This window comes from Sesamum indicum, linkage group LG5 (genome assembly GCF_026168435.1).
Source record: "Sesamum indicum cultivar Baizhima isolate 11 linkage group LG5, ASM2616843v1, whole genome shotgun sequence".
Classification (NCBI taxonomy): Eukaryota; Viridiplantae; Streptophyta; class Magnoliopsida; order Lamiales; family Pedaliaceae; genus Sesamum; species Sesamum indicum.
In genome coordinates, this window is record NC_142661.1 from 19919981 (window position 1) to 19942547 (window position 22567).

The 22567-nt window shown below is 38.7% G+C and overlaps 5 protein-coding genes across 9 annotated transcripts; 3 read left to right on the forward strand and 2 right to left on the reverse strand.

Annotated features, from left to right (window-relative positions):
- The first annotated feature begins 232 nt into the window (after positions 1–232).
- On the forward strand, positions 233–5393 carry LOC105161430 (phosphatidate phosphatase PAH1). Of its 3 annotated transcripts, none has more exons than XM_088880796.1 (11): positions 234–484; positions 780–2403; positions 2509–3134; positions 3231–3304; positions 3675–3759; positions 4081–4167; positions 4377–4449; positions 4537–4580; positions 4682–4810; positions 4908–5006; positions 5104–5393. In XM_088880796.1, the coding sequence occupies exons 2-11, from the start codon at positions 942–944 to the stop codon at positions 5158–5160; spliced, it is 2736 nt and encodes a 911-aa protein (XP_088736922.1). In that variant the 5' UTR covers positions 234–484; positions 780–941; the 3' UTR covers positions 5161–5393. The 3 variants fall into 3 exon arrangements, 2 of the variants coding, with proteins under 2 accessions (XP_088736922.1, XP_088736923.1); XM_088880797.1 differs by having other exon boundaries at positions 235–484; positions 5107–5393; XR_016065571.1 differs by lacking the exons at positions 4081–4167; positions 4377–4449; positions 4537–4580; ... (1 more) ...; positions 4908–5006; positions 5104–5393 and adding an exon at positions 3422–3539 and having other exon boundaries at positions 233–484.
- A 1401-nt stretch (positions 5394–6794) lies between these two features.
- On the forward strand, positions 6795–8033 carry LOC105161431 (putative membrane-associated kinase regulator 4). The gene has a single exon (XM_011079113.3). The coding sequence runs from the start codon at positions 6926–6928 to the stop codon at positions 7910–7912; it is 987 nt and encodes a 328-aa protein (XP_011077415.2). The 5' UTR covers positions 6795–6925; the 3' UTR covers positions 7913–8033.
- A 1412-nt stretch (positions 8034–9445) lies between these two features.
- LOC148788217 (ankyrin repeat-containing protein At5g02620-like) lies at positions 9446–12593 on the reverse strand. Of its 3 annotated transcripts, none has more exons than XM_088880507.1 (4): positions 12412–12593; positions 11554–12247; positions 10958–11367; positions 9446–10635 (listed from the first exon to the last, which is right to left on the reverse strand). In XM_088880507.1, exons 2-4 carry the CDS (start codon positions 11885–11887, stop codon positions 9754–9756), a joined length of 1626 nt encoding a protein of 541 aa, XP_088736633.1. In that variant the 5' UTR covers positions 11888–12247; positions 12412–12593; the 3' UTR covers positions 9446–9753. The 3 variants fall into 3 exon arrangements, with proteins under 3 accessions (XP_088736633.1, XP_088736635.1, XP_088736632.1); XM_088880509.1 differs by having other exon boundaries at positions 11554–12263; XM_088880506.1 differs by having other exon boundaries at positions 11554–12593.
- A 780-nt stretch (positions 12594–13373) lies between these two features.
- LOC105161491 (ankyrin repeat-containing protein ITN1-like) lies at positions 13374–17069 on the reverse strand. Its single transcript, XM_088880505.1, has 4 exons — positions 16776–17069; positions 16027–16581; positions 15097–15506; positions 13374–14547 (listed from the first exon to the last, which is right to left on the reverse strand). The coding sequence occupies exons 1-4, from the start codon at positions 16795–16797 to the stop codon at positions 13723–13725; spliced, it is 1812 nt and encodes a 603-aa protein (XP_088736631.1). The 5' UTR covers positions 16798–17069; the 3' UTR covers positions 13374–13722.
- Positions 17070–17581: 512 nt separating this feature from the next.
- On the forward strand, positions 17582–21383 carry LOC105161432 (putative pectate lyase 4). The gene is made up of 5 exons (XM_011079114.3): positions 17582–18022; positions 19048–19399; positions 19476–19686; positions 19777–19845; positions 20769–21383. Exons 1-5 carry the CDS (start codon positions 17764–17766, stop codon positions 20991–20993), a joined length of 1116 nt encoding a protein of 371 aa, XP_011077416.2. The 5' UTR covers positions 17582–17763; the 3' UTR covers positions 20994–21383.
- Positions 21384–22567: the final 1184 nt, after the last annotated feature.

Below are 22567 nucleotides of genomic sequence, written 5' to 3' on the forward strand. Positions count from 1 at the left end.
TTTTAAATAATATTATTGTAATGCTATTAATACAAGGGTATATATGATTATTAGAGCATACATATATATATATTGGGTAAAGAATTAATATTTTATTTAAATCGAGTAAAGTGTGGCCTATTTTATTATTAAAAAATTTCTCTGAGAGTCCAAATTAAAGAAGCTCGAGAAGGGGAAAAAAGAGAAAAAGAAAATAAAAAGATGTCGTTTTAATGAGATTTGTAGGTGGGTGGGAGCGCCCAAACAACACAGCACCATATGAAGGAAGTGGAAGTTCAAGAAAATAGAAAATTCACCACTCTCTCTCACCTACCATTTTAGAGAGAGAAAATAAACGACCCTCGGAAGTACATTCTTGGAGTCTTCTCGGAGAAAAAATTTCGACGATTCTATTCAGCTTCTTCAGCTGTCAAATACAATCAATTCAACTATCAATCTTCCGGGCACGATTTTTTCTCAGGGAAGTTCGCCAATTCTTGGATATGTAAGTTTGTATTTTTGGTTTTTCTTGCATTTTCAAGAAGTATTTTTTTTGTTTTTCTTGCATTTCAAGAAGAATTTGAATATTTTATTTTTTTTGTTGCACTGATTTTTCTTCTTCTTCCTTTGTTTTTTCAAATAAATGTTTGATGTGAATCATGTGCTTAGGGCTGTAGTTGACCCACAATTATACTGATTGTGGGATGGTTCCCCCCCCCCCCCCCCCCCCTAAATAAGCTATTTCGATGGCTGAGACAATCGAAAGAATATTTGCATGATCATTTTTATACTGCATGCAGATACTGCAAATTGCAAGAACTGAAAAATTGAGGGTTCTGCTTTGCGGGAATTTCTTGGTCGAATGTATTGGGGTCGATTGTGGATTTCAAGATAACCCTTTAATTGGTGAAACATTTTTCTTAGTTTTGAATTTTGGGGGTGAGTACTTGTAGGTAAAAGAAATGAATGTGGTTGGTAAAGTTAGCAGCTTTATTACTCAAGGCGTGTACTCAGTTGCCACACCATTTCATCCATTTGGTGGGGCAGTTGACATAATTGTTGTTCAGCAGAATGATGGAACTTTTAGGAGTACACCGTGGTATGTACGGTTCGGTAAATTTCAAGGTGTTCTCAAAGGGGCAGAGAAGGTTGTGCGAATTGAAGTGAATGGTGTTGAGGCCAACTTTCATATGTTTCTTGATAATTCTGGTGAAGCTTATTTTGTTAGAGAAGTTGATCCGGATAAGGACTTGGAAAATCTTGAAGACGGAAGGGAGGACAATAGCACTGATTTTAGTAACAGTGACGGTGGTTCAAAAGAAAATGATTTTTCTGGACAAGACGCGAGTGAGTTTAATAATGATGAAGTAGATGAAATAGAGGTGCGAGATGAACGTGTTACACTTGGTATGGACCGGTTAGAGAGAGTTGAGTCTGATTCTGGCATATTTTATGAGCTGCATGATGAACAGTCTTCTATCGAAGGTTCAGTTGAGTTTTCTGAGTATGATTCTAGTGGGTTCAACAGTTTAGAGAGCGTGGAACATGCATTAGAATCACAGGATTCAAATTCAGAAGTAGTTTTGGTGAGCGTGGATGGCCATGTACTAACAGCACCTATATCAGCATCTGAGAGAAATGCTGAGAATGTGGAATTAGGTACACCTCAGTTTCACCTTGGCCCAGGTGAAGGGACTGAAAATTTTAACAGAGTTGAGGATCCGTGGAATGCTGATTATTTGAGGGAGCTTGATGCCTCAGCACATGAAGTTACTACTGAAAACATATGCAAAGGAAACAGTGAGACTCGGTCTTCTGAACAGCAATTAGAGCTTAGTGGAGGAGATGGGGAGCATTTGTGCCATGTGGAAGAAACTCAGGAATCAGCTGATCAGGACAAAGAGCTTTGCACCGAGAGTTCTGAATATACAACTACTAGGTTCAAGAGGCGTGAGGTTTTCAAAAGTTGTGTGGAGCTTCTAGAATTGGAACTGCAGTCTCCAACCAACAATCAGGAAAATGTGGGTTCTTCAGTGGAGATTCTTGAGGCTGCTAATGATCTGAACGAAAAGTCTCCTCTGAGTCCTTCGATAAATGAATTTGAAGAGGGTAATGTTGAAATATCGAGAGATAGCAATGAATTGTCTACCCATGATACTGGAGATCCGGGCAGTGTCTCTTCGCCAGAGTTACAGGTTGAAGCTGCAACCGATGAAAGAAATACTTCTCATATGAATCATGATGGTTCTGATAGCATGCCTGTTCAATCTGTTAGCAACAATCAGGAATTGCAAAAACAATTAGAAGCACACCCAACAGCCAAAAGAGTGCATAATGATCAGGAATCTCATACTGATGAATGTAGTAAAAGTGAATCTCATGCTGATGCTTCAATCGAAGATGGGAAATCAGATTTATTGGCAAGTAAGATATTTTATGTCACTGTAACACTAAGTTTGTAACATCCTTTTGTTTAGGTTATTTTAATTAGTTTGTTTTAGTACTGCTTCACAATTTATGTATCAACAGAACTGGAGATATCGCTCTGTGGAAACTTGCTTCATGCTGGAATGGGTTTAAATGCAGCAGAAGATGCCTTTAACGCAAACTGTGTATCATTGGAGGAATTTAAACTTTCAGCCTCGTCAATTGTGAAGAATGAAAACCTGATTGTTAGACTACAGGGGAAGTACTTACCGTGGTGTAAAGCTGCACACATTGTTCTTGGTATGGCAGCTTATGGTTTGGATCTCCCAGTTGATGTGCACGACATAATCCCTGTGGAACAGGAGGTCCCAGGAGCCAAGGAAGATGATTCAGCAACGACTCCGACTCAATCAGGCGGATGGAGGCTCTGGAGACCATTTAGGAGGGTCAAGACACTTGAGCATAACGTTAGTAACTCATCAAACTTTGTTGATTCAGACTCTGTGTCACAGGGCCAACGTGTTTCAAGTCCCTTAGCCCGCTCAGTGTCAAGTCCCGTAGCCCGTGCTGTTTCAACTCCCACAGCCCGTGCGGCTGCCGACTCTCCCCGCAAGAAAATTATTAGAACAAATGTCCCTACTACTGATGAAATTGCATCTTTGAATCTAAAAGAGGGACAGAATATGGTGAATTTTGTTTTCTCTACCAGAGTTCTTGGATCCCAAAAGGTCGGTAATTCTTTCCTGATTTGTATCCTGGTTATAAATTGATAGTTATTTGGGAGCGGAAGCCTTTATCCATTAGGTCATAATTTACTGCAACAGGTCGAAGCTCATATATACCTGTGGAAGTGGAATACTCGAATTGTAATCTCTGATGTGGATGGGACAATTACCAAGTAAGACTTTTCATACTTCAGTTACTAATTTTGTGGCATGTATCTTGCTATTTTTTTTCTATGACATTTCAGAATTAGTTGCTTACCACAATTTAATACTAGCTTAACAATTCACAGATTTCTGGGGGTGGCAGATTTATTGGGATTCCAGAGTAAATGGGGCACGGCTTAGCCATAAGGATTCAAAATTCATAAACTGAAATTAAGCATTGGAAAAGCTATACTGTTGACTATAGTGGGTTCTATCATATTTTTTGGCATTCCTTTGGTTCTGCTTTTCAAGGGGACAGAATAATAAAGCAAAAGCAAACACAGATAACAATCGCACATGTTTTGACTGTAACTCATAGTGTTGTATGCTCGTTTCTAGGTCTGATGTTCTTGGTCAGTTTATGCCTTTGGTTGGAAAAGACTGGACACACTCCGGGATAGCTCGTCTTTTTTGTGCAATAAAGGTAATCTCTTCAAATGTTCTGTTCTCAAGGTGTAAAGCCATCATATGCTTTATGTATTTGTATCTTCCTTGATCCCTGCCAAAACAGGGTTTTAGACCTTATAATTGATTTTCAAGAAAACTTCAAGTCTTGAACTACCAAAATGCAAAAAAATGTGTTGATGCATGGATATCAATCTAAATGTGCATGTATTGGTTAATCTGGCATGAGGTCCCTACAAGCTGCGATACAGAGTGATGAAAGCTGGATGTTTGCATGTATCAAGATGTGATTACCTTTTGTTTTTATCTGAATGTCTTGTGCCTGGTTCTTCTTTTACAGGAAAATGGATACCAGCTTTTATTTCTGAGTGCACGTGCAATTGTTCAATCATACTTAACCAAAAGTTTTCTATTCAATCTCAAGCAGGTATGCTATACTCTGACCTAGAGAAATTTAGATGCAGGCTTGTGTTTGTAGTTTGGCTTTTGATGATCAATATTTCTTATAATATGTTTGGGAATGGAATTTCTTATTATGTAAATTGATGTGGCTGCGGTTTTTTTGTAGTGTTTGGTTCATGTAATTACCATAAAAGACGGTCAAATGAGTCAAATTTGTAAAAATTGCTTTTGCAGGATGGGAAAAGCTTACCTAGTGGACCCGTTGTTATTTCCCCCGATGGCTTATTTCCTTCATTGTTCCGAGAAGGTGCTACCTCTTTTCCTTGAAGATCAATTCTTATTATGACTTTTGTTGTTTACTAAACTAATTTTAATTCCATCATCTTCACTGCAGTAATAAGAAGAGCTCCTCATGAATTCAAAATTGCCTGTTTAGAGGTAAATGTCAATAACTGGATGTTGCCATGTCCCATTCATAGGTCAAGCTTGTGTCTACATTATTGTTGATCTTTAATGTACTATAAGTGCTTATTTTACAGGATATCAAGGCGCTCTTCCCCCCTGATTATAATCCGTTTTATGCGGGTTTTGGTAACCGGGACACTGATGAGCTCAGTTATCGGAAAATTGGGATTCCGAAGGGCAAGATCTTCATAATTAACCCCAAGGTAATCATTTCTCTCATGGTTTGAAAGCTGAGAAACATGCTCAAATTTTCATCTCACTCTCCTTACGGGTCGCCTCGAATTATTTATACTCTTGCAGGGAGAGGTGGCCATTAATAACCGTGTTGACGTGAAATCATACACTTCGTTGCACACACTAGTTAACGACATGTTCCCACCAACATCACTGGTCGAGCAGGTACTCTTTCCATAGGATAAACTGGTTGAAAATGTGCATTCGTGAATTGTGGGTTTTCCTGTTTGTAAGACCCCTCTGACTTGTAAACTGTTGTGAGCAGGAAGACTATAACTCGTGGAATTACTGGAAAATGCCCTTGCCTGACATTGATTAACTGTAGATGTACGTTCCGTCCCAATTAAATTCTTTGGGTGGCTAGAGACGATGCTGGAAAGTTTTTTCACCCTACCAGTATTCTTCTATTCGTCATCTTTTTTTCGCCCCTGAAGAATACGTTTCAGTAGACTCGTTATTAATTGTAAAAAATCGTAAAAGATCAGAATCCAATCCTGTTGTATTGAAATGTACCTTATAGAGTTCTCTAGTGAATAAAGCAAATTTATGCTACTGCACTCTTCTTGATTCTTGAAAAGGCAAGGAATTTTTTATGACAGCAGGGTGATTGTGCTTTACTAGTATTGGAGAAAGCCCTGAATACAGTAGGGACGAAAAAACCAAACAAGGCCTTGTACAATTGATTGCAATCCAACAGAATTGGGCTATTTGAGAAGAAGAATTCAGATGACATGTGGCTAATCTGATGATGTACAGTGACCAAGGAGTCCTCCACTTATTTGTGTGTGTGTTTCTTTGAAAAAGTAAATTTTTTATATATCTTGGATTGCATTTGTTAGAATTTCTCATTTAGTTTTAGTTTTTACAATTTGAATTAGTTAATGGGGCTAGGGCAAAATTGTAGGCAGACTTATGGTGAATGGACAGTTTAGGACGCTATTACAAGAATTTGCAAAGAGCCAAAAACTACTATGTAAGGAAGCATAACTTTTCATCTTGAAATTTAGGTTGGTCATGCAGCCAGGGGATTCCACGATTCCGTTTCTTGCTATGCTAACGAGATCAGTGCTTGAGATGGTTGTCCAAATATTTGATTTGTTCGAGATTGAACATGAAAATCCAAACGGAGGGGGGTGGAAGAAGCCGGGTTTGAGAAAAGGGCTGCTTCCCAGTTTTATTTTTTATGGCAGAGAAAGCTGCGAGTGTTGCAGGAAGGATGCATATGCCACCATTATTCAATTCTTGTTTCTGATTAAAAAATAGTGATGTTTTTTGGACTCAAGCAGGAAAATCCAAGTCCATTAAAACCTAAGTGGATTCTCTAAGATTTGCCAGATTAAGCGTTATGATTTGGGTTCCAGCTGATGGAATCTCTTCTGAGCAACAAAAAAATATTGTCTCTGTGTGTGTGTGTGTGTGTTTTTTTTTTTAAATTTTTGTATCAGTATGTAAATTTTCTATTTTATTACAGTTAAAGTTTTAAGTAAATTACAACGACCTCTCTTAATATTTGACATAATTACGAATACCCCCTCATTGTTTGAAAAATTATACATGTCCCTTGATGTTTGATGAAATAATACAATCTTTGGAGTTATGAAATTATCAATTTTGTCCTTGTTATATTTTTTTATTTTTTTAAAAAAATTAAAAATTTATAATAAAATCAAACGGGATGGATGAAAAAAATTTCAAAAATTATAAAAAAATAATCAACTTAGTTCATAAAAAAATAAATAAAATTATAATTTTTAATTCATAACGGCATTTTACTCAATTCACCATAAAAATGGATGAAAACCTAACAGATTGGGCCAATTGCTAGATGGCCGTTAAAATCAGGATTTTGAAACAGTAAGAGGATATTCGTAATTATGGCAAAATGTGAGAAAATATGGTTGTAATTTACCAAAAAATTTTTTGGAGGGGTTAAAGATTTTACTTATAAAAGAGTAGAATATAGCTAATGCTGTCATGCTTTTTGCGACTTGGAACCATCACTCTTTCAAAGGATGCTCTGCCTTTCTCTTCACTAAGCTTTACATCCACATAACTATCTTCACACACACTGAACAACTGGTGAAATGGCCACAAATCTTGCATCATATGCCTCTGCAGATGAAGACTACATAGACCTGGAACTAAGCTCTTCTTCCCCACCAGCCACAGAGTTTGAGTTCCAAATGTCTTTCACTAGCAATGAGCAAGAAACCACCACATCCCCAGCTGATGAACTCCTCTACAAAGGCAAACTCCTGCCCCTCCACCTCCCCCTACGCCTCCGAATGGTCGAAAACCTCCAAAACTCCACCACCGACGCCCCCGTCACCTCGACATTTGACATTACCGGAGAACCCTTTGAAGAAGATTACTACTACTCCATGCCATTCATCACTTTCTCCGCAGCATCTTGCACCAACTTTACTAACACTCCTTTAGATTCTTGTGACATTTCTCCATCAGAATCTTGCAGAGTGAGTTCTGAGCTAAACCCTGACGACAACTTCTTTGAATGGTCCTCAGAATTAAGCAGTTTCATCAAAAGTCACCCAGCAAACAAGTCCTGGTCCAAGAAGCTGAAGCTGATTAAGCATACAATTCTTGCTCAGAAGCTGAAAGCTTCAAGGGCTTATCTGAAATCTCTGTTCAGGAAGTCTGTCTGCTCGAACGAGCTCTGCACCAAGGCAGATTGCAATGCAGTAGCTGCAAACTTGTCGAAAGCCGAGGCCCATATTTCAAGAGCTTCGTGTCCAAAATTAGCTACTATCGTGAAGGATGTAGAGGGGATTGAGGACAAAGTCCAGAGGAGGTCGTTTTCTGGGGCGATTAAGCGACGCTCTCCTATCAAGTGCTTGTCCTCATCTTCGTCGAATTTTTCATCTGCTGCTCCATCATCATCATCATCGTCTTTCTCATTTAGTTCGAATCGTTTTTATGAGTTACAGTTTCTTAGGAGCAGCACCAGTGCCCCTGAGATTGAGGTTTCAATTGATGCAGCCATTGCTCATTGCAAGAAGTCTCAGCAGATCTTTCATTTAAGAAATTCAGAGCAAGGTCTTTGTAGCATTTAAGAAACTCATTCCATATTGGCCCTTCAAACCCCCCCCCCCCCCCCCCTTCAGAAAATATGTGAAAAGTTTTTAAGTATATGTATAATTAAGCTGATTTTATTTCATTTGGCAATTTGGATGATACCGCGCATAATTCCGACAAGTATCTTGATTCCTACTGTATAGACTTGTAGTACGATATAAACTTATGCTGATTTCTTGTTCATAAAAAATAACATGTTTGAATTATACTCCAAAGATGATATCCTTTAAAGATAAGGCACTGTTTGTTTAAAGTACCTCAATTTTACTGATTCTTTCTAGTAGTTGCAAAGAAAGCTATTCTTGAACAAACACTGATTGAAGGACAACTGAAAGAAATGAAAAGGTAGACCGCAAATTACACAGCTTCACCCCCCCCCCCCCCTCTATTATGGCCACCTTTTTAGCAAGTGGAGTCAACTTTCTAAACTTGCACGGATGACTCAGAATTTGTAGTGTTGTTGTACACTCACATTCTCACCAATAATGTCCATTTTTCACTGTCTTTGCATAATGTTGATTTCTCCATGGGCCACAAGGATCTTAGCATTGCTTGTATTACAGCAGAACCATTTTCTTGATGTATAAGGGAACTTGAAGACATATTTCAGGACAAAAGCTTAGTAAATGAGTCTGTCGATAAGGAACACATCAAGATCATAACTTGGAAACCAGACAAAGAAAAAACGAAGAAATTTAAACGCACGTGTAACATAATTAAAATAGCTTAAATGGAATATCGGCTTCCCTCTAAGTGTTTTCGTGTGTAATCAATATGCGAGTTTATTTCATGAACTGGGGACACATGTATAATGTATTCCTATCCAAAATATGTAGGCACCTTAAGCAAAATAGGACCAGTCCACTGTTCACCAGTGTTTGTGGATATTCCATATTCAGGGAGAATTCAAGGAACCAGCTATCATCATTGACATTTTTATGCATATGCCTCTTAATCTTTTAGTATCATGATGTTTTCACAGTGATTCCAGGCCATGCACTGATGACTTCTTAGTGTTGTGTTTTGGTACTTTTGAATTGACCCTCTTTTGGTTGTTCAAGTTCTGTTGCATTTCGGCCATTGTACAGATACCACTTTCTCAACTCTGTTCGATGAATCTGCAAGTGCTTGAAAGCGAAAATTCAGTAATGGGATCACTCAGTTCATCAAAAAAGCCTGGTTCACTGCACTTACTAATGGTTCTAAACTAGCCGAATGAAAAATGTACTGCAATAATAATGTTCATTCAAGCATATCATCACATGGTTTCTTTTTTTGAAGAGAGTTACAGAGATAGAGTTCTGGCAATCAGCTTTAGAATCTATCACCAGAGTTAAAACAGTTCCATTTTTTTCGAGAAGTTAAAAACATCTCAAGTATGTATTTCGACATTTAGACGCACACTTTCCTTAAATATCTCATGCATATTAAGGTAGTATGTCCACTGTTGGAGGATGTCATCTAGAGATGAGTTGCACTCAGGAGTTTATGGAAACTACTGAACATTTAGGTAGTATAAGAAAACAAAGAAAGTAACTGAAAATTATATGTGATAGAATTCTCTGATACAGGTAGAGCAAATGAGGATCAACACTACTCCTGATAACAGTAGTGTATCATCACTAATTATGATGGAAGGATTTGATTTTGCTAACTAGTTTATGCTATTTACAGTCTAACTCGGCCAATCACCAGCCCATTAATTTCCTTCAGAATGGAAAATGAAGCATCATAATATTACATAAATGTTCCCATGTTAGGATGAATTCTTTGTAACCTAAATGCACAAAGGAAGGGATATTTGTAATACGTATTAACATCACAGGGCATAGAGCTTCTTGTAATCATCCCCAGTAATTTCAGAGTCCGACAAAACTGACACAGACCACGACTGGGATCGACTATTTCTTGCAGATCTTCGGAGGCTCCTCAAGTTGGAAGCCTCGATCCGGTGCATTATCACCCAATAACACATCGTCCCAAGTGTCGTAGCCATAATTACAGTTCCTATAACGGTTACTCCAATGGCCAGCCATCTTTCCTGATCTCCGACAATGATGTAACAAAGTGCAAGAAAGGCCACGGACACAAATGCACAAGCCAACCACATTAGCTTGTTGATAACAGCCATCAGTTGCTTCTTTGCTTTTCTCTCCACAACTACCACAGATGTTTGAACTACCACAACAGCTAATGATATGAAGAGGGCAAGAGCGTCGAATATCAAGAAAGTTGTGAATTCAATATTTGGTGCAATATTTGCTTCTCCTAGAGAGAATCCAGGAGGAACGTTTTTCGGGTCATCCACATACTGACCTGGAAGAGTAAAAATGGCAGCAAAGGCAACAGTGGCAATAAGAACGGCAACAACTGTTGTTGAGGTTATCGCATTGTTAAGCCCTTCTGATTGCATTTTATTGAGCCTCTTGGCAATACCACGTACCCGTCTTCGGGTTTGACGGGTGTGCTCAAGCTGGTCATGAACCTCATGTTTTATGTCACTTACAGTCTGTTTCAGTTCTCTTGCTGCACTTGCCGGTGGTTGTGGTGTTAAAGATTTTGCACTCTTAACTCCACACTCTCGCAGAATACTAGCTATCTCTGAACGCCCCGTTTTCTCAGCAGTGTCAAAAGCAGTCTCCCCTGACTTGTTAATGGCTTCTTTATTAATCCCTTTGTGTTTCAGTAAAGTTTGAACAATCTGCAGGTTTAGTATGAAAATTAGTTTGTATATCTCATTGCAGAATCTATGGCTTGATTTGTGAAGTTTCATGTCTTTGTCCTTTCTATATCAGTGTGTGAAACAGAACAGCTTACACATGTGGCATTCTTAACCTCAATAACAGAAAACAAGTAACAATAACCTGTGCAACCTTTAATCAGTTCATTAGTTAGCTTCAATAACCTTACTCTAGCATTACAAGCTTACATGACACTACATGAATCTGTATATAGTTGCCGTTAATTGCAATAAGGAACGCTCCATCCTCCTAAAATTATAAAACAGGGGAAAACAGTTTTACCTGTGGACGACCCTTTCGAGTCGCTATATGCAATGCCGTATTTCCCTTTCCGTCAACAATGGTCAATAAAGTCGCATCTGAAGCAATAAGCTCGTCGACCACTTTAGTACTATTGCCCTTAACTGCCATATGAAGGGCGGTCTGTCCCTTCTTATCGCTCCACGTTGCAATTCCAGGTTCTTTGCTCAAAAGGGCCTTCACCACCTCAGAATGACCATTTCTTGCAGAAGAATGAAGAGCCGTTTTACCATTATTTCTTGCTATAGTAGCCAGACTGCTATTTCTCTCCAATAGAAAATCAACCACCTCAACATGTCCTTGTGCTGAAGCAGTGTGCAGTGGTGTCGTGTTTGCTTGATCAACGGTGGCCAAAAGTTGGGGCATAGCCTCCAAGAGAATCCTCAGTACTCCTGCAATAAAAAATCTTTTGTTTCAGAAATCTCAACCAAATCCATATTTACCAATTACCATAGGCAAAATATCAGTATTCTCCACAAGCTTTTTTCTTTAGACTCATATGCAGGGAATTCAAATTGACCAACAAGCAAACTAACATATGAAGAGTAAAAACAGATCAAAATGCAGTGAAGCTTTACCAAGATTCCCTAGCTTCGAAGCAATATGGAAAGCATCATAACCATTTCTAGCTTTGATGGCAGCAGAACCGATGTCATAATATTTGATCATCTCCTCCACAAGATCAACATGACCGCACTCAGCAGCAACATAAAGCACCGTTTCGCCTGATTGATTCTGCTTAGACAACAGCTTCTTCAACTCTTCTTCCCCACTTCCACCAATAATCTCCAAAACCACTTCCAAATTTCCAGCTCTTGCTGCTGAATGAAGTTCAGTGTCGTCTCGTTTTCCGGTTAACTGCTTTTTCATCTGCTTCTTGTGGAAGCTCTGCTGCCCATCTGGTGCTTCCATCGAACTCAATCACAACTGAAAACTCTGACCTCCCCTTTTCCTATCAAATCTTTGTTCCTTAAAGACCCAGATCAAATTTCACTTGTACGGCCTCATCTTGAACAGAAATTCAGAAGACTAGAAACCCAGATCAAATTTCAATCGCGGGCATCAGAAAAATATCATCTTGTGCATAAAATTCAGGTGTGTATAATGCTACCATGAAGCACGCCGAGAATATTGGAAATTATTTCTGATTTTTGTGATATCTGGCACCATCCGCACCAAAACACGTGAAATTCTGTTCACAATCTCACTACGGATTCACTCATATTTCCACGCGGATATAGCTTTATGTCAACAATCAGCAATCATTTCCTCCTGGAAAATCGAAAAACTGCAGATTTTCAGCAGCAAAGCAATAAATTCAAAACTCCCCAACATAGTGAAGTTACTCCATTTCACAGAAGATGAAAAAGCAATCATATGCTTGACGGCATAAGTAAGGCAGCAAAAGATCACTAATTTGCTGGAAGATCATTTACCTGAAATTTCATGAACCCAATAGAGATTGAAGGTTCTTTCAGTACGATCTTGCAGCTGGAAGTTTTTCTTTGGAGTTTGGAGAAACAGTAATGATAAATCATTCACAAAAGACAAGAGACAGACAGGTGAAGTAACAGTGCCATAGAACGAGTGGCAAAGAAAGCTACGAAAAGCCAACACATGGTTTGCTACTCGCTTGTTATTTGTTATTATTATTAAAACAGCAAATCTGCAGCATTATTGCCCCATATTTTGTATTATTATTACAGGAAAGATAACAACCTTATCACATACTGTATCAAATAGAAATTAACAATGATTAGTGATCAAGTGGCATGTGACTGGTTTTTCCATTCCTAATTCTATCATTTTCCGGGCAAGAAATGCTTAATAGAATATGCTAATGCATGGTGCAAGGCCGCAAATAAAGAACCAGGGCTGGAGTTAAAATTCCCGAGAATTATTTAGGTTGTGGAAGGACTTAATTTTCAGAGGTGAAAATAGAAGTTTCCACAAGAAAGAATTGAAACAATAGAAAAATATATTAGAATTTAATGTCATTTTTCAATAAGTGAAGACCATTTTGGTGAATTATTTGAAAACTTCAATATAGTACATAATTGCACATTGAAAAAGATTAACAGAAGGAAAAAAAAGAAAAAGGGAATTTGGGGGGTTAGTTGATGGTTGACCCTAAAGCTTAAAAAACTTGTAAAGTCAAGGTCAAGCCCGCCTGCTGATGAGGGGTCCCCTCGTGGAGGGTGGGCCTATGGGTTTTAAAATATGTGGCCTGTTGTTGACACTGAGTTTGTAGTGTAGTAAAAGGTCAGACATTATGAGTCATGGGAAAAAGACAGCCTTGTTGTTTAATCTCCATTTCTGGTGGTGGGGTTTCATGCTTTCGAAGATCACTTGGTCTTGGAGTGTTAAATTGTCAACACAGAGTACTCGAGACAGTAAATGAGATAAAGTTGTCAAGAACTTTACAACAGGGTAATTCGGAGTTGCATGTGTGCCTAGATGTACAATGAGAGGAAGAAACTATTTAGGATCAAATTCATGATCATTGATATTGGATAAACAATACTTTTATGTTGCACTTTGCTGTCATAACATGAACCTAAGACCTCAAGAACCATGAGGGGAACCTAAGACCTCAAGAACCATGAGGGGAACCTAAAGACCTCAAGAACCATGAGGTGAGTAGGCCTGCATGATATCATGTTGTTGATCTCTTTCTTCAGGATGTAGTTTTAACATAGAAACTCCTTATTGAATAATCAAAATCCAGTCCAAAAATATGGCTTCCATTAAATAGCATATATTGGATTCACTTCCGAATCGGTGTCAGTGTGTCGCCATGAGCTTGTTCCACTCCTCGAATACTTCTCCCTCTTTCTCACTCTCCGTATCCTTCGGGATTTCACCACATAAAATGTCATAGCACCTAGAACCCCTGCCATTGTTACTGCCCCTATAACGGTCACAAGAATGGCAGCCCATCTATAACGCCGCCCAATGACAATGTAAGAGGAAGCAATGAAAGCCACCGTAGTGCAAACCGAGGCCAACCACATCAACTTATTGATCACCTCCACAACCCGCCTCTCGGATTTTATTTCACCTCTAACGACTGTGATTTGTACAACAACGACAGCCAAGGAAGTGAAAAGGGCGACGGCGTTAGAAATGAAGAATACCTTGAAAGGCACACTGCTTACCATCACGGCCTCCCCATTGTAGTCGTCTCCTCCAGGAACAGTAAAGATGGCGGCAAAAGCAACTGTGGCAAATAGGACTGCCACCACGGTCACTGAATTGGTAGCATTGTTTATTCCTTCTCTGTGGAGCTTTCTTAGCTCCTTTGCAATACCATTTACATTTTTGTCTGTTTTACGAGCTTGTTCAAGCTGAGTATGTACATCCTTCTTAATTTCTGAGACAGTTATTCGAAGCTCGTCCCGAGGTTGGTTAAGTTCATTGGCTCTGACTGCACCATAATGAGTCAAGCACTGTTTTATTTCCAGAGTCTCTTCGGATAGTGGGAGTCCTTCCGCTATGTCCAACGCAGTTTTGTGGTCTCGGGACAACGCATTAACATTTGTGTCACGAAGCAGTAAGAGCTCATTCACAATCTGCACAATATACCAATGAGATATATATAATTAAATCACCATCAAAAACAATTTTCCAGCTCCAACAACACGAAAGACGAGTTGTCCAAAAGCTGCAACCGCAAGTGAAAGAGGAAGCATTCTTACCATACAAATAATTCTAATGCAACAAACCTGTAATAGTAGAAGTACAAAGATCAAAGTGCTTATGCTTCTGAAGACTCAAATGATCTATATGTGGGGAAAACATAATATAACAGACAAGATTTTGCAGAATACTATAAAGGAAGAGAAGACGATTAAAGTAAGATCAGCTAGGTTGCAACTACCATATCAGAGTTCACTCTTAATGATAGCTTTAGCTTTTGAACTATCATAATCGGCAGTGTAGAGGTAAATTCTCTACTGTTTGAAGGTAAGGCAAAACTGAAGACTGGAACACAACATTTTATAGCTTTGCTTAGGCTAATTTTTATTTTTAACATGAATATTAGGAACCAATGGTGATAGATGAAGGATTGAATAGGATCAAATTTTCAAATTGGGAGCAGCATCAAAAGCATCCAATACCTCAGCACGCTTTTTCCTGGTAGCAATATGTAATGCAGTGTTGCCAAATTTGTCCGGGAGCATCACAATGGCTCTATCTGCCTGCAGAAGCAACTTCACCACCGCACAACTAACGCCTTTTACAGCCATGTGGAGAGCAGTTTGTCCTTTCTTATCAGTTCTTCTGGCCAATTGAGGGTCCTTCTTCAGCAGTTCTTTGACGACATCTGCGTGCCCTTGGCGGGCAGCCAAATGTAAGGCATTTTTACCATTGGATCTTGGTATCTCTAGCAAGCTTGAATCCCTTGCAAGCAATTCATTAACAACTGCCAGATGGCCTTTTGTTGCCGCAGATACTAGAGGAGTCGCATTTGATTGACCAAATGTTTTGCTTAACGCTGGATCATGCTCTAGGAGTATGTGGACAATATCTGCAAAATAACACGTAGGAATATATAAGAGATGGATGAGAAATATACAGATTTGTTTTTATCCTTGCAACAAAGTCATGTTTTCCAACAAGAGAAACACCAATATTAAATCGTCCCTAAAGAAAATGAGCATACAAAGATGGGTGGGTAAAACGATATCCATAACTTTGAAGAACCTTCAGTTTGATATGCAATGTTAAAATTGAGATCCTAAGTAAGTGTTCTAAACCATCAAGCTCATTTCCTCATCAGGCAAACAATGCCATGATCAATTGTCCATTCACCAGTTTGTGTTGGCTGTTACAGGCCACCGCTTCCGCCAACGATCTAGTTTACATGCCTCTCACCCTCTTCGACTAAAAGCTAAACTAGTAGTACTATACTAATTTCAAACATGAACATGTTTTTCTCCCAAAAAACATTGAAAGTCTTAGCATACAACCATCATTCTATCTCCCAATCAAAAATGGCATACTCATATCAATCTTTTGGACTAAGAGGAAGAAAGAGCTCAAATTACCACGATGCCCTCGACTTGCAGCAATGTGTAACGGATCAAAACCCGAGCTATTCTTCAGCCTAATTCCTTCTCTTGTTGAGTAAGGCAACAACTCCTTCACCACATCAATGCACCCCCTCTCAGCTGCTGTGAAAAGAGCTGTCTCCCCCAATTCATTGATTTCATTCACCACAGCCGCCCTGATCTCCGCCACCTCAGCGTCAAACTCAGCCCCCCCAAGAGTCTTAAGCATTTGATCATTGATTTCTCCCATTATCTGCCTCACTGCCTCCACATCGCCCTTCTGGGCAGCTAGATGGAGCTCCGTGTCATTGTGCCGGCCCGTCACCTGCTTCACATACTTCTTCTTCCCTGATTGGTCCATTTTTTTACCGGAGTTGGAAACAACTAAGGCTTTGCCAGAGTTTGAGACCACCAGAGCCTTGCCGGAATTTGAAGCGGCTAATGATTTGCTAGAATTTGATACTACCAAGGGCAGCGCACGCGGCGACGGCGAGGGTGAGGGTAATGGCGAAGGGGGCTCGACATTTGAGCCCGTTTCAAGATCTCTCACGCCTATTTGACAGATTAATCATCAGAATCCGAAGCATATGAGATAAAAATAAACTATCCCTACTCAATGTTTAATCCGAAATTGTTAATTTCGAGTTGCAATCCGTAGAATTAAGCTGATAGAACGTAATAAATTGATCTGGAAACAGATAGACATTGAAATGAAGGTGTTTCTAATTAGATTCGCAAACACTTACCTTGTTCATGGATGGAACCCATGGTGACGGAAACGTCTGTTTCTGGTATTCTTGATCTTGATTTCTCCGCCTAACAAATCATTATTTCTTGCTTGTCCTTGGTCTGATAGGGTTGTATATGTAATTGGACATATAAGTCGGCCGCAGACGCGGAGGAGAACGGCGGACGGCGGTGGAGGAGAGGAGGTGGTGGTGGTGTTGGCGGTGAAAAGTGAATTTATAAAGGTGGGTGGGAATAGCTATGGCATGCTAATGCCGCCGGGCCTACCTTTGTCATTCTACATTCACTCAACCACATTTTGAACAGTTAGTTAACAATAATGTTTGTATCTATGTATCTATATTTTATATATTTGTTTATATTCTTTATCAACTTCAAGCACATCTATATTAAATTAATTAATTCTAATTGACAAAATATGTATAACTTATAATACTTTATAATACATTTTTTCCATAAAATAATATTATTTATAAATTACAATGAGCTAATATCAAGTTTGTATAATTATGAATATCTTATCATTATTTAAAAAATTTAAGAGAAATTAGCGAGTTTTGACTAATTGTTAGAAATCGTCAGAATCATAGGATATTAATAATTTTTTAAATAATATAAGTATATTTATAATTATGCTAAATTTTAAAAGAGCTCGGATTAGTTCATTCTATTTTTTTATCACTTAATTTTTAATATTTGTTTATTAAGCACATGTTAAACAAAATAATTAGACTACATACATGAATCGAGGGGTAGAGTGCAAATTATCGTAGTTGAGGGGGCAAAATCAAATTCGGTAAAGTTGTTTCAGCAATGTCCCTGGACTGTTGGGGGCAATTGCTGATCAAAGTAGATTTAAAGCGTCGACCCGGTTCATGTTTTTCACCTTTGCTCCACTATAAAAGTTGGAAACTTTGGAAATTGATCAAGAAGATCGGTTGATTTCAGTTTCATATCCATCTGAGAAGTGTTCTGACGATCTCTCAAATGGGAAATCACCACGGGCGTCACTCGAACCCCGGACACCGCAGGAGCCACCGTCGTCCTTCCTATAAATACGGGGAAAATGCTGAAAATTCGGGACCAAGTATCACAACCCCTATTGAGAATTCCAACACGGGATTACGTCTACCGTACGGCCATGTCGATTCCAGCTTGCGGGCACTAGTTGGACAAGCTGAGGGCTTCGGGCGTTTTGCCGTCGGCGGCCAGCACGGCGACGTTTACTGTGTCACCACCCTAGCAGGTAAGGAGAATTCATAAAGATTGTTGATTGTTTGTTGTTTTGGTTGTTAAATCGTTTTGGGCTGTTGTAATTGGTTGTAAAGTGTTTGATTTTTTGTGTTGTAGTTTTGGTGGGAGAAAAGGATTTATCTGGTTAATGTTGATGCATTTTTGTGTGGGCTATGAAATATTTTTGGAATGCGGGAAGGACTAATCTTTAGAGTTTCTTGGATGCAAAAGATTTGAGTTTTCTGTGTATCTGGTTGCGTTTCTAGGAGCCGTTTCTTGGAGAAGGCTGCTTCTAGGATTTTCTGGTACTTCGACCAGTGCCATTTGGATCTGTAGTTTGTGGCGTTAACATCTAGTTGATGCCTTGAAATGGAGTTTGCGGAGCTTTTCTGTAAATTAAAAATCTTTGTTTTCATATCAAATAGTAATTATAAGATTTGTATGATTGCAAATATGAGATGAGATGATAAATTTATGCCTTTTCTATGAAGAATTTTGGCTGCCACTATTGTCATTCACTATTCTGTTACGAGTGTTATCCTTTTCCATGATTGTCCTGAAGAACTTTGTCACATAAAACAAGCACCCAATTGTTGGAGAAGACTGCATACCTATTGGACAACCAACCCCTGGAAAGAATCATTTTAGCTTACTGCCACTCTCTTCCATAGATGCTGACATGCTGGAAAGCCTGGCCTATGAGAAGCTTCTGGAGTTACAAAGCCACTCCAGTTTCAGGGTCGCAGTTTCTGTTTCTGCGTCTACTCAGTACTTTCCATGCGTTTGTTACTTCTCTCTTTTTTCCGTGGTTGTGGACATATGCTTTGTCATCATCTTTATATTCCTTTGGTGTATTCTTTGAAGAAATGATGCTTTTGTTCTCCCTAAGGAGTGACGTCGATGCTTTTCAGACAGAAAGCAATTATACTGTGTCATCGCCATAAGTATGACCTAGGCTGAAAAGCAGCTAATCTGTTGATGTCATTGTTTTATTCTTACTGATTTTGCAATTTATTAACCTCTTATATGTACTTCCAGATGATGGGCCAGGTTCACTACGCGATGGATGCCGTAGAAAAGAACCTCTGTGGATCATATTTGAAGTTTCAGGCACCATTGAGCTCTCATCTTATTTGCTTGTATCCTCTTATAAGACCATTGATGGGCGTGGTCAAAGAATTAAATTCACTGGGAAAGGTCTGCGCTTGAAGGAGTGTGAACATGTGATTGTCTGCAATCTAGTATTTGAGGGGGGTAGGGGACATGATATTGATGGAATTCAGATAAAACCAAATTCACAACATATTTGGATAGATCGTTGCAGCCTCAGTGATTATGATGACGGACTGATAGATATAACCAGAGGGAGCACAGATATTACCATTTCTCGGTTAGCTTTGAATTCCAAATTAAATCTGAGTCTTACTTGTCTTTTGGTATTCTTAACCTTCAGTTGTTGCATTCAGGTGTTACTTTGCAAATCACGACAAAACCATGCTCATTGGAGCTGATCCTTCCCACACATTTGACAGATGCATTAGAGTTACCATCCACCATTGTTTCTTTGATGGGACTCGACAACGGCATCCACGCGTTAGATTCGGGAAAGTACATTTGTACAATAATTACACTAGAGATTGGGGAATCTATGCTGTTTGTGCCAGTGTGGAGTCACAGGTGATGATTATGTTGGGTATTTTCTTGTTGGATATTTTTTTTGATAAAATATTTTGTTTATTGATAAGATGATTTCTTTTTCCCATGTAGATATACTCGCAATGTAACTTTTATGAAGCTGGCCAAAAGAAGGTGGCCTTTAAATATTACATAGAAAAGGTATAATGTGTTTTAGTTTGCACTGTCTCAAATTTTTGTGCTTGCATGTAATCTTTGCTTTCCTTGTGCAGTCATGTATTTCATCAAATAGTCTGTGTTTATGGATCTCTGTCTTAAGATTGATGACATATTATACGACAGGCAATCCAAAAAATCCCTTTTTGTTATGGAGAAATGAGTTAAACCTTCACCGATTTTGTTTCTAGAATTAATTGATATCCGTAGATCACATAACCTAGACTCAGTACAGGTACTGACTCCCAGTTGTTAGTAAGGAACAAGTATTAATAACTTTGTCATCGTTATGTGCAATTCTTTCTCTCCTGACAGCTTAGACCACCCTAATATTTCATGCAGTGTCTCTCTCTATTAACAGTATTATATTGCTTTAGCATTTTATCAGTGGTTCAGTGTTCTGTGTGTGTGTGTGTGTATAAGGTAGTTATAGGTTAAGCCTAGTGAAGAGAATTGCAGAGCACCCTTTAAAAGAGTGATGGTTCCAAGTCAGAAGAAGCATGACAGATTGTAAGAAGTATGTGTTAGAATTTGCACCTTGCTACCACTTCTCTAGATAATTGCTACAAACTTGTTCGACGATATTCATTGCTTATGATTTCTCTTAAACGAACCCGTTTCCTGACATCAAATTCTGACTGTTGTAGATCAAACATGATGGAACAAATCTGCACCCACAGATTTGGATTAAGAAATTTGGAGAATACCCTGGGATGCCTTTCCTTGTTGTCTATGATAGTGTGCCTTTTGTTTTAAACTTTTTGTTTAAACTTGTTCTCAGTACTGAATATGGCAGGGTATTAGTCTCTATTAATCGAGTATACTGGGATGTTCATTCCTCATCTATGCAAGATAAGTCATATGTTGATGTTCAATAATGTGACAATTTTTTGCGATTTGCTCTGTAGGCAGCTGACAAGGACGAGGACTGTAATGGCTGCATTAGATCCGAAGGCGATGTTTTTCTTGATGGAACTCAACCAGGCTTGACGCCCCTTCCGAGTGAGACTTCTGTATTTCATCCTAGTGAATACTACGAGACATGGACAGTTGAAGCACCGTCTGAAGATCTGAAACATTTTCTTCAACACTGCACGGGATGGCAGGCTATCCCACTACCTCCCCTGCAGTAACTTAGTTTTATATATGGACAACTACATAAATACCCCTGAGGTTTGGACGTAATATAAAAAAGCCCCATCAGTTTTGAAAATGACACTGCACTGTGATTCATCTCTGGTCACCTAGTTCCATAGGTAATCTGTAGTATAAAACATAATTACAGACTATATAGTGAAACTTTCAAAACTGAAGTTTTCTTTAGTACACACCAATCTCAGGGGATATAATGTTAAGGATGCTTTTCATTTAATTTGTGTATATAGCACTCACGAATATGCCATTATCGGCCACTCGCCTACTCAATGCTAGACTATATATGGGATGTGGAAACGTCATGTTGTATTTACGTTTTGCTTCACTTCTGTTTCTATTCTATCACGAGTGACGTGTAGTTAGTCCAATGCACATTGTTAATGTGAATAATAGCTTGACTTACTAATTCAAGCAAAATGCTACGGACTATCCTTAAACAATTTGTATTCAGAGTTATTAACTGTTGAAGTGTACCGATGGTTGGTGGGAGTACTGTCTCCTTACATCCGAGATGCTATAATAAAGTTATGAATTGCATGCTGTCTGGAAAATGACTGGTCCAAGAATGAGGAAGAGCAGTGGTTTGCATCAAATGATGACTTTTTCTGAGGCTCTTTTTAGATTTGAGTTCATTCCGAGTGTCATTCCTTTCCAAGAAACCGGTGCAGGGAATAACTGGGGATGAATTGTCTGTCAGAATTGTTGAATTATTCCCAAACTGGGATTCCATACATTCTGGTCCTTGCTGATCGGCGATTCCTATGTAGTCTTGCTTTCAGATTATGCGAGTTGATGAAATCATTTATTGGAAATTGCACTCTGTGTTTGACTTAGAACTAGGAAACCAGGAGATGGAAAGATAGATTTGATATAGACCGTCAGATCATATACAATGATATAATTATTTCCATTTATGACATTATTATTATATTTTGATTCGACAATTCATGTATACGTGGGATATCATCCACGTACTTACACCTAACCGATCCGTAAAATTATAGTCGAAAGTAAATTTTACTTGTTTATAAGCAACTAATTTAGCTCTTTGAAAAAGAAAATAATACCAAAAATAATAATAATAATAAAGGAGAGTTGAAGAAATATGCGCAAGGAATCGTTATTTGACCAAGACAAGGGATGATGAAGAACATTCACGTGTATGTTATCAATTTCAACGATATGACATGCATCGCCGTTTTTCAACGTTATGACCGGCAAAGTAGGAGCTGCTGCACGTCACCCACAACATCCTTGTTCTTTTCTAACATTCAAAATCCAGAGTTTTTTATATGCATGTCTGATTTCTCGTCACTTCACGCCATCTCCTCACCCTCAGCTTCTGCTTCAACACCCCCTTTTCTTATTTTAACACTACAGAGTGAAAGTGCCCTTTCTGGACCTCCACCCAATTAATATTTTCTTGAAAGCGAAATGCTTGGTCCATGTGGGCGTACCATTGCAAAATTCATCTTTCTTGGGTCCCACTTGTAAATTCTTGCCAAGAACTATTCCATGTCTATGATTAAATTATGGAATAATTATATTTGCA

Bases quoted from the DNA above. Each gene is read 5' to 3' on its own strand.
- LOC105161430 (XM_088880796.1), top strand. From the start codon at position 942: ATGAATGTGGTTGGTAAAGTTAGCAGCTTTATTACTCAAGGCGTGTAC. The intron at 3,760-4,080 runs GTAATCTCTTCA...CTTCTTTTACAG, and splicing joins GTCTTTTTTGTGCAATAAAG to GAAAATGGATACCAGCTTTT. The intron at 5,007-5,103 runs GTACTCTTTCCA...AACTGTTGTGAG, and splicing joins CAACATCACTGGTCGAGCAG to CAGGAAGACTATAACTCGTG.
- LOC105161431 (XM_011079113.3), top strand. From the start codon at position 6,926: ATGGCCACAAATCTTGCATCATATGCCTCTGCAGATGAAGACTACATA.
- LOC148788217 (XM_088880507.1), bottom strand. From the start codon at position 11,887: ATGGAAGCACCAGATGGGCAGCAGAGCTTCCACAAGAAGCAGATGAAA. The intron at 11,368-11,553 runs GTAAAGCTTCAC...TTTTTATTGCAG, and splicing joins TTCGAAGCTAGGGAATCTTG to GAGTACTGAGGATTCTCTTG. The intron at 10,636-10,957 runs GTAAAACTGTTT...CTAAACCTGCAG, and splicing joins CTCGAAAGGGTCGTCCACAG to ATTGTTCAAACTTTACTGAA.
- LOC105161491 (XM_088880505.1), bottom strand. From the start codon at position 16,797: ATGGGTTCCATCCATGAACAAG. The intron at 15,507-16,026 runs GTAATTTGAGCT...GTTATTTTGCAG, and splicing joins TGCAAGTCGAGGGCATCGTG to ATATTGTCCACATACTCCTA. The intron at 14,548-15,096 runs GTATTGGATGCT...TATATTGTGCAG, and splicing joins CCAGGAAAAAGCGTGCTGAG to ATTGTGAATGAGCTCTTACT.
- LOC105161432 (XM_011079114.3), top strand. From the start codon at position 17,764: ATGGGAAATCACCACGGGCGTCACTCGAACCCCGGACACCGCAGGAGC. The intron at 19,687-19,776 runs GTGATGATTATG...TTTCCCATGTAG, and splicing joins GTGCCAGTGTGGAGTCACAG to ATATACTCGCAATGTAACTT. The intron at 19,846-20,768 runs GTATAATGTGTT...TTTGCTCTGTAG, and splicing joins TTAAATATTACATAGAAAAG to GCAGCTGACAAGGACGAGGA.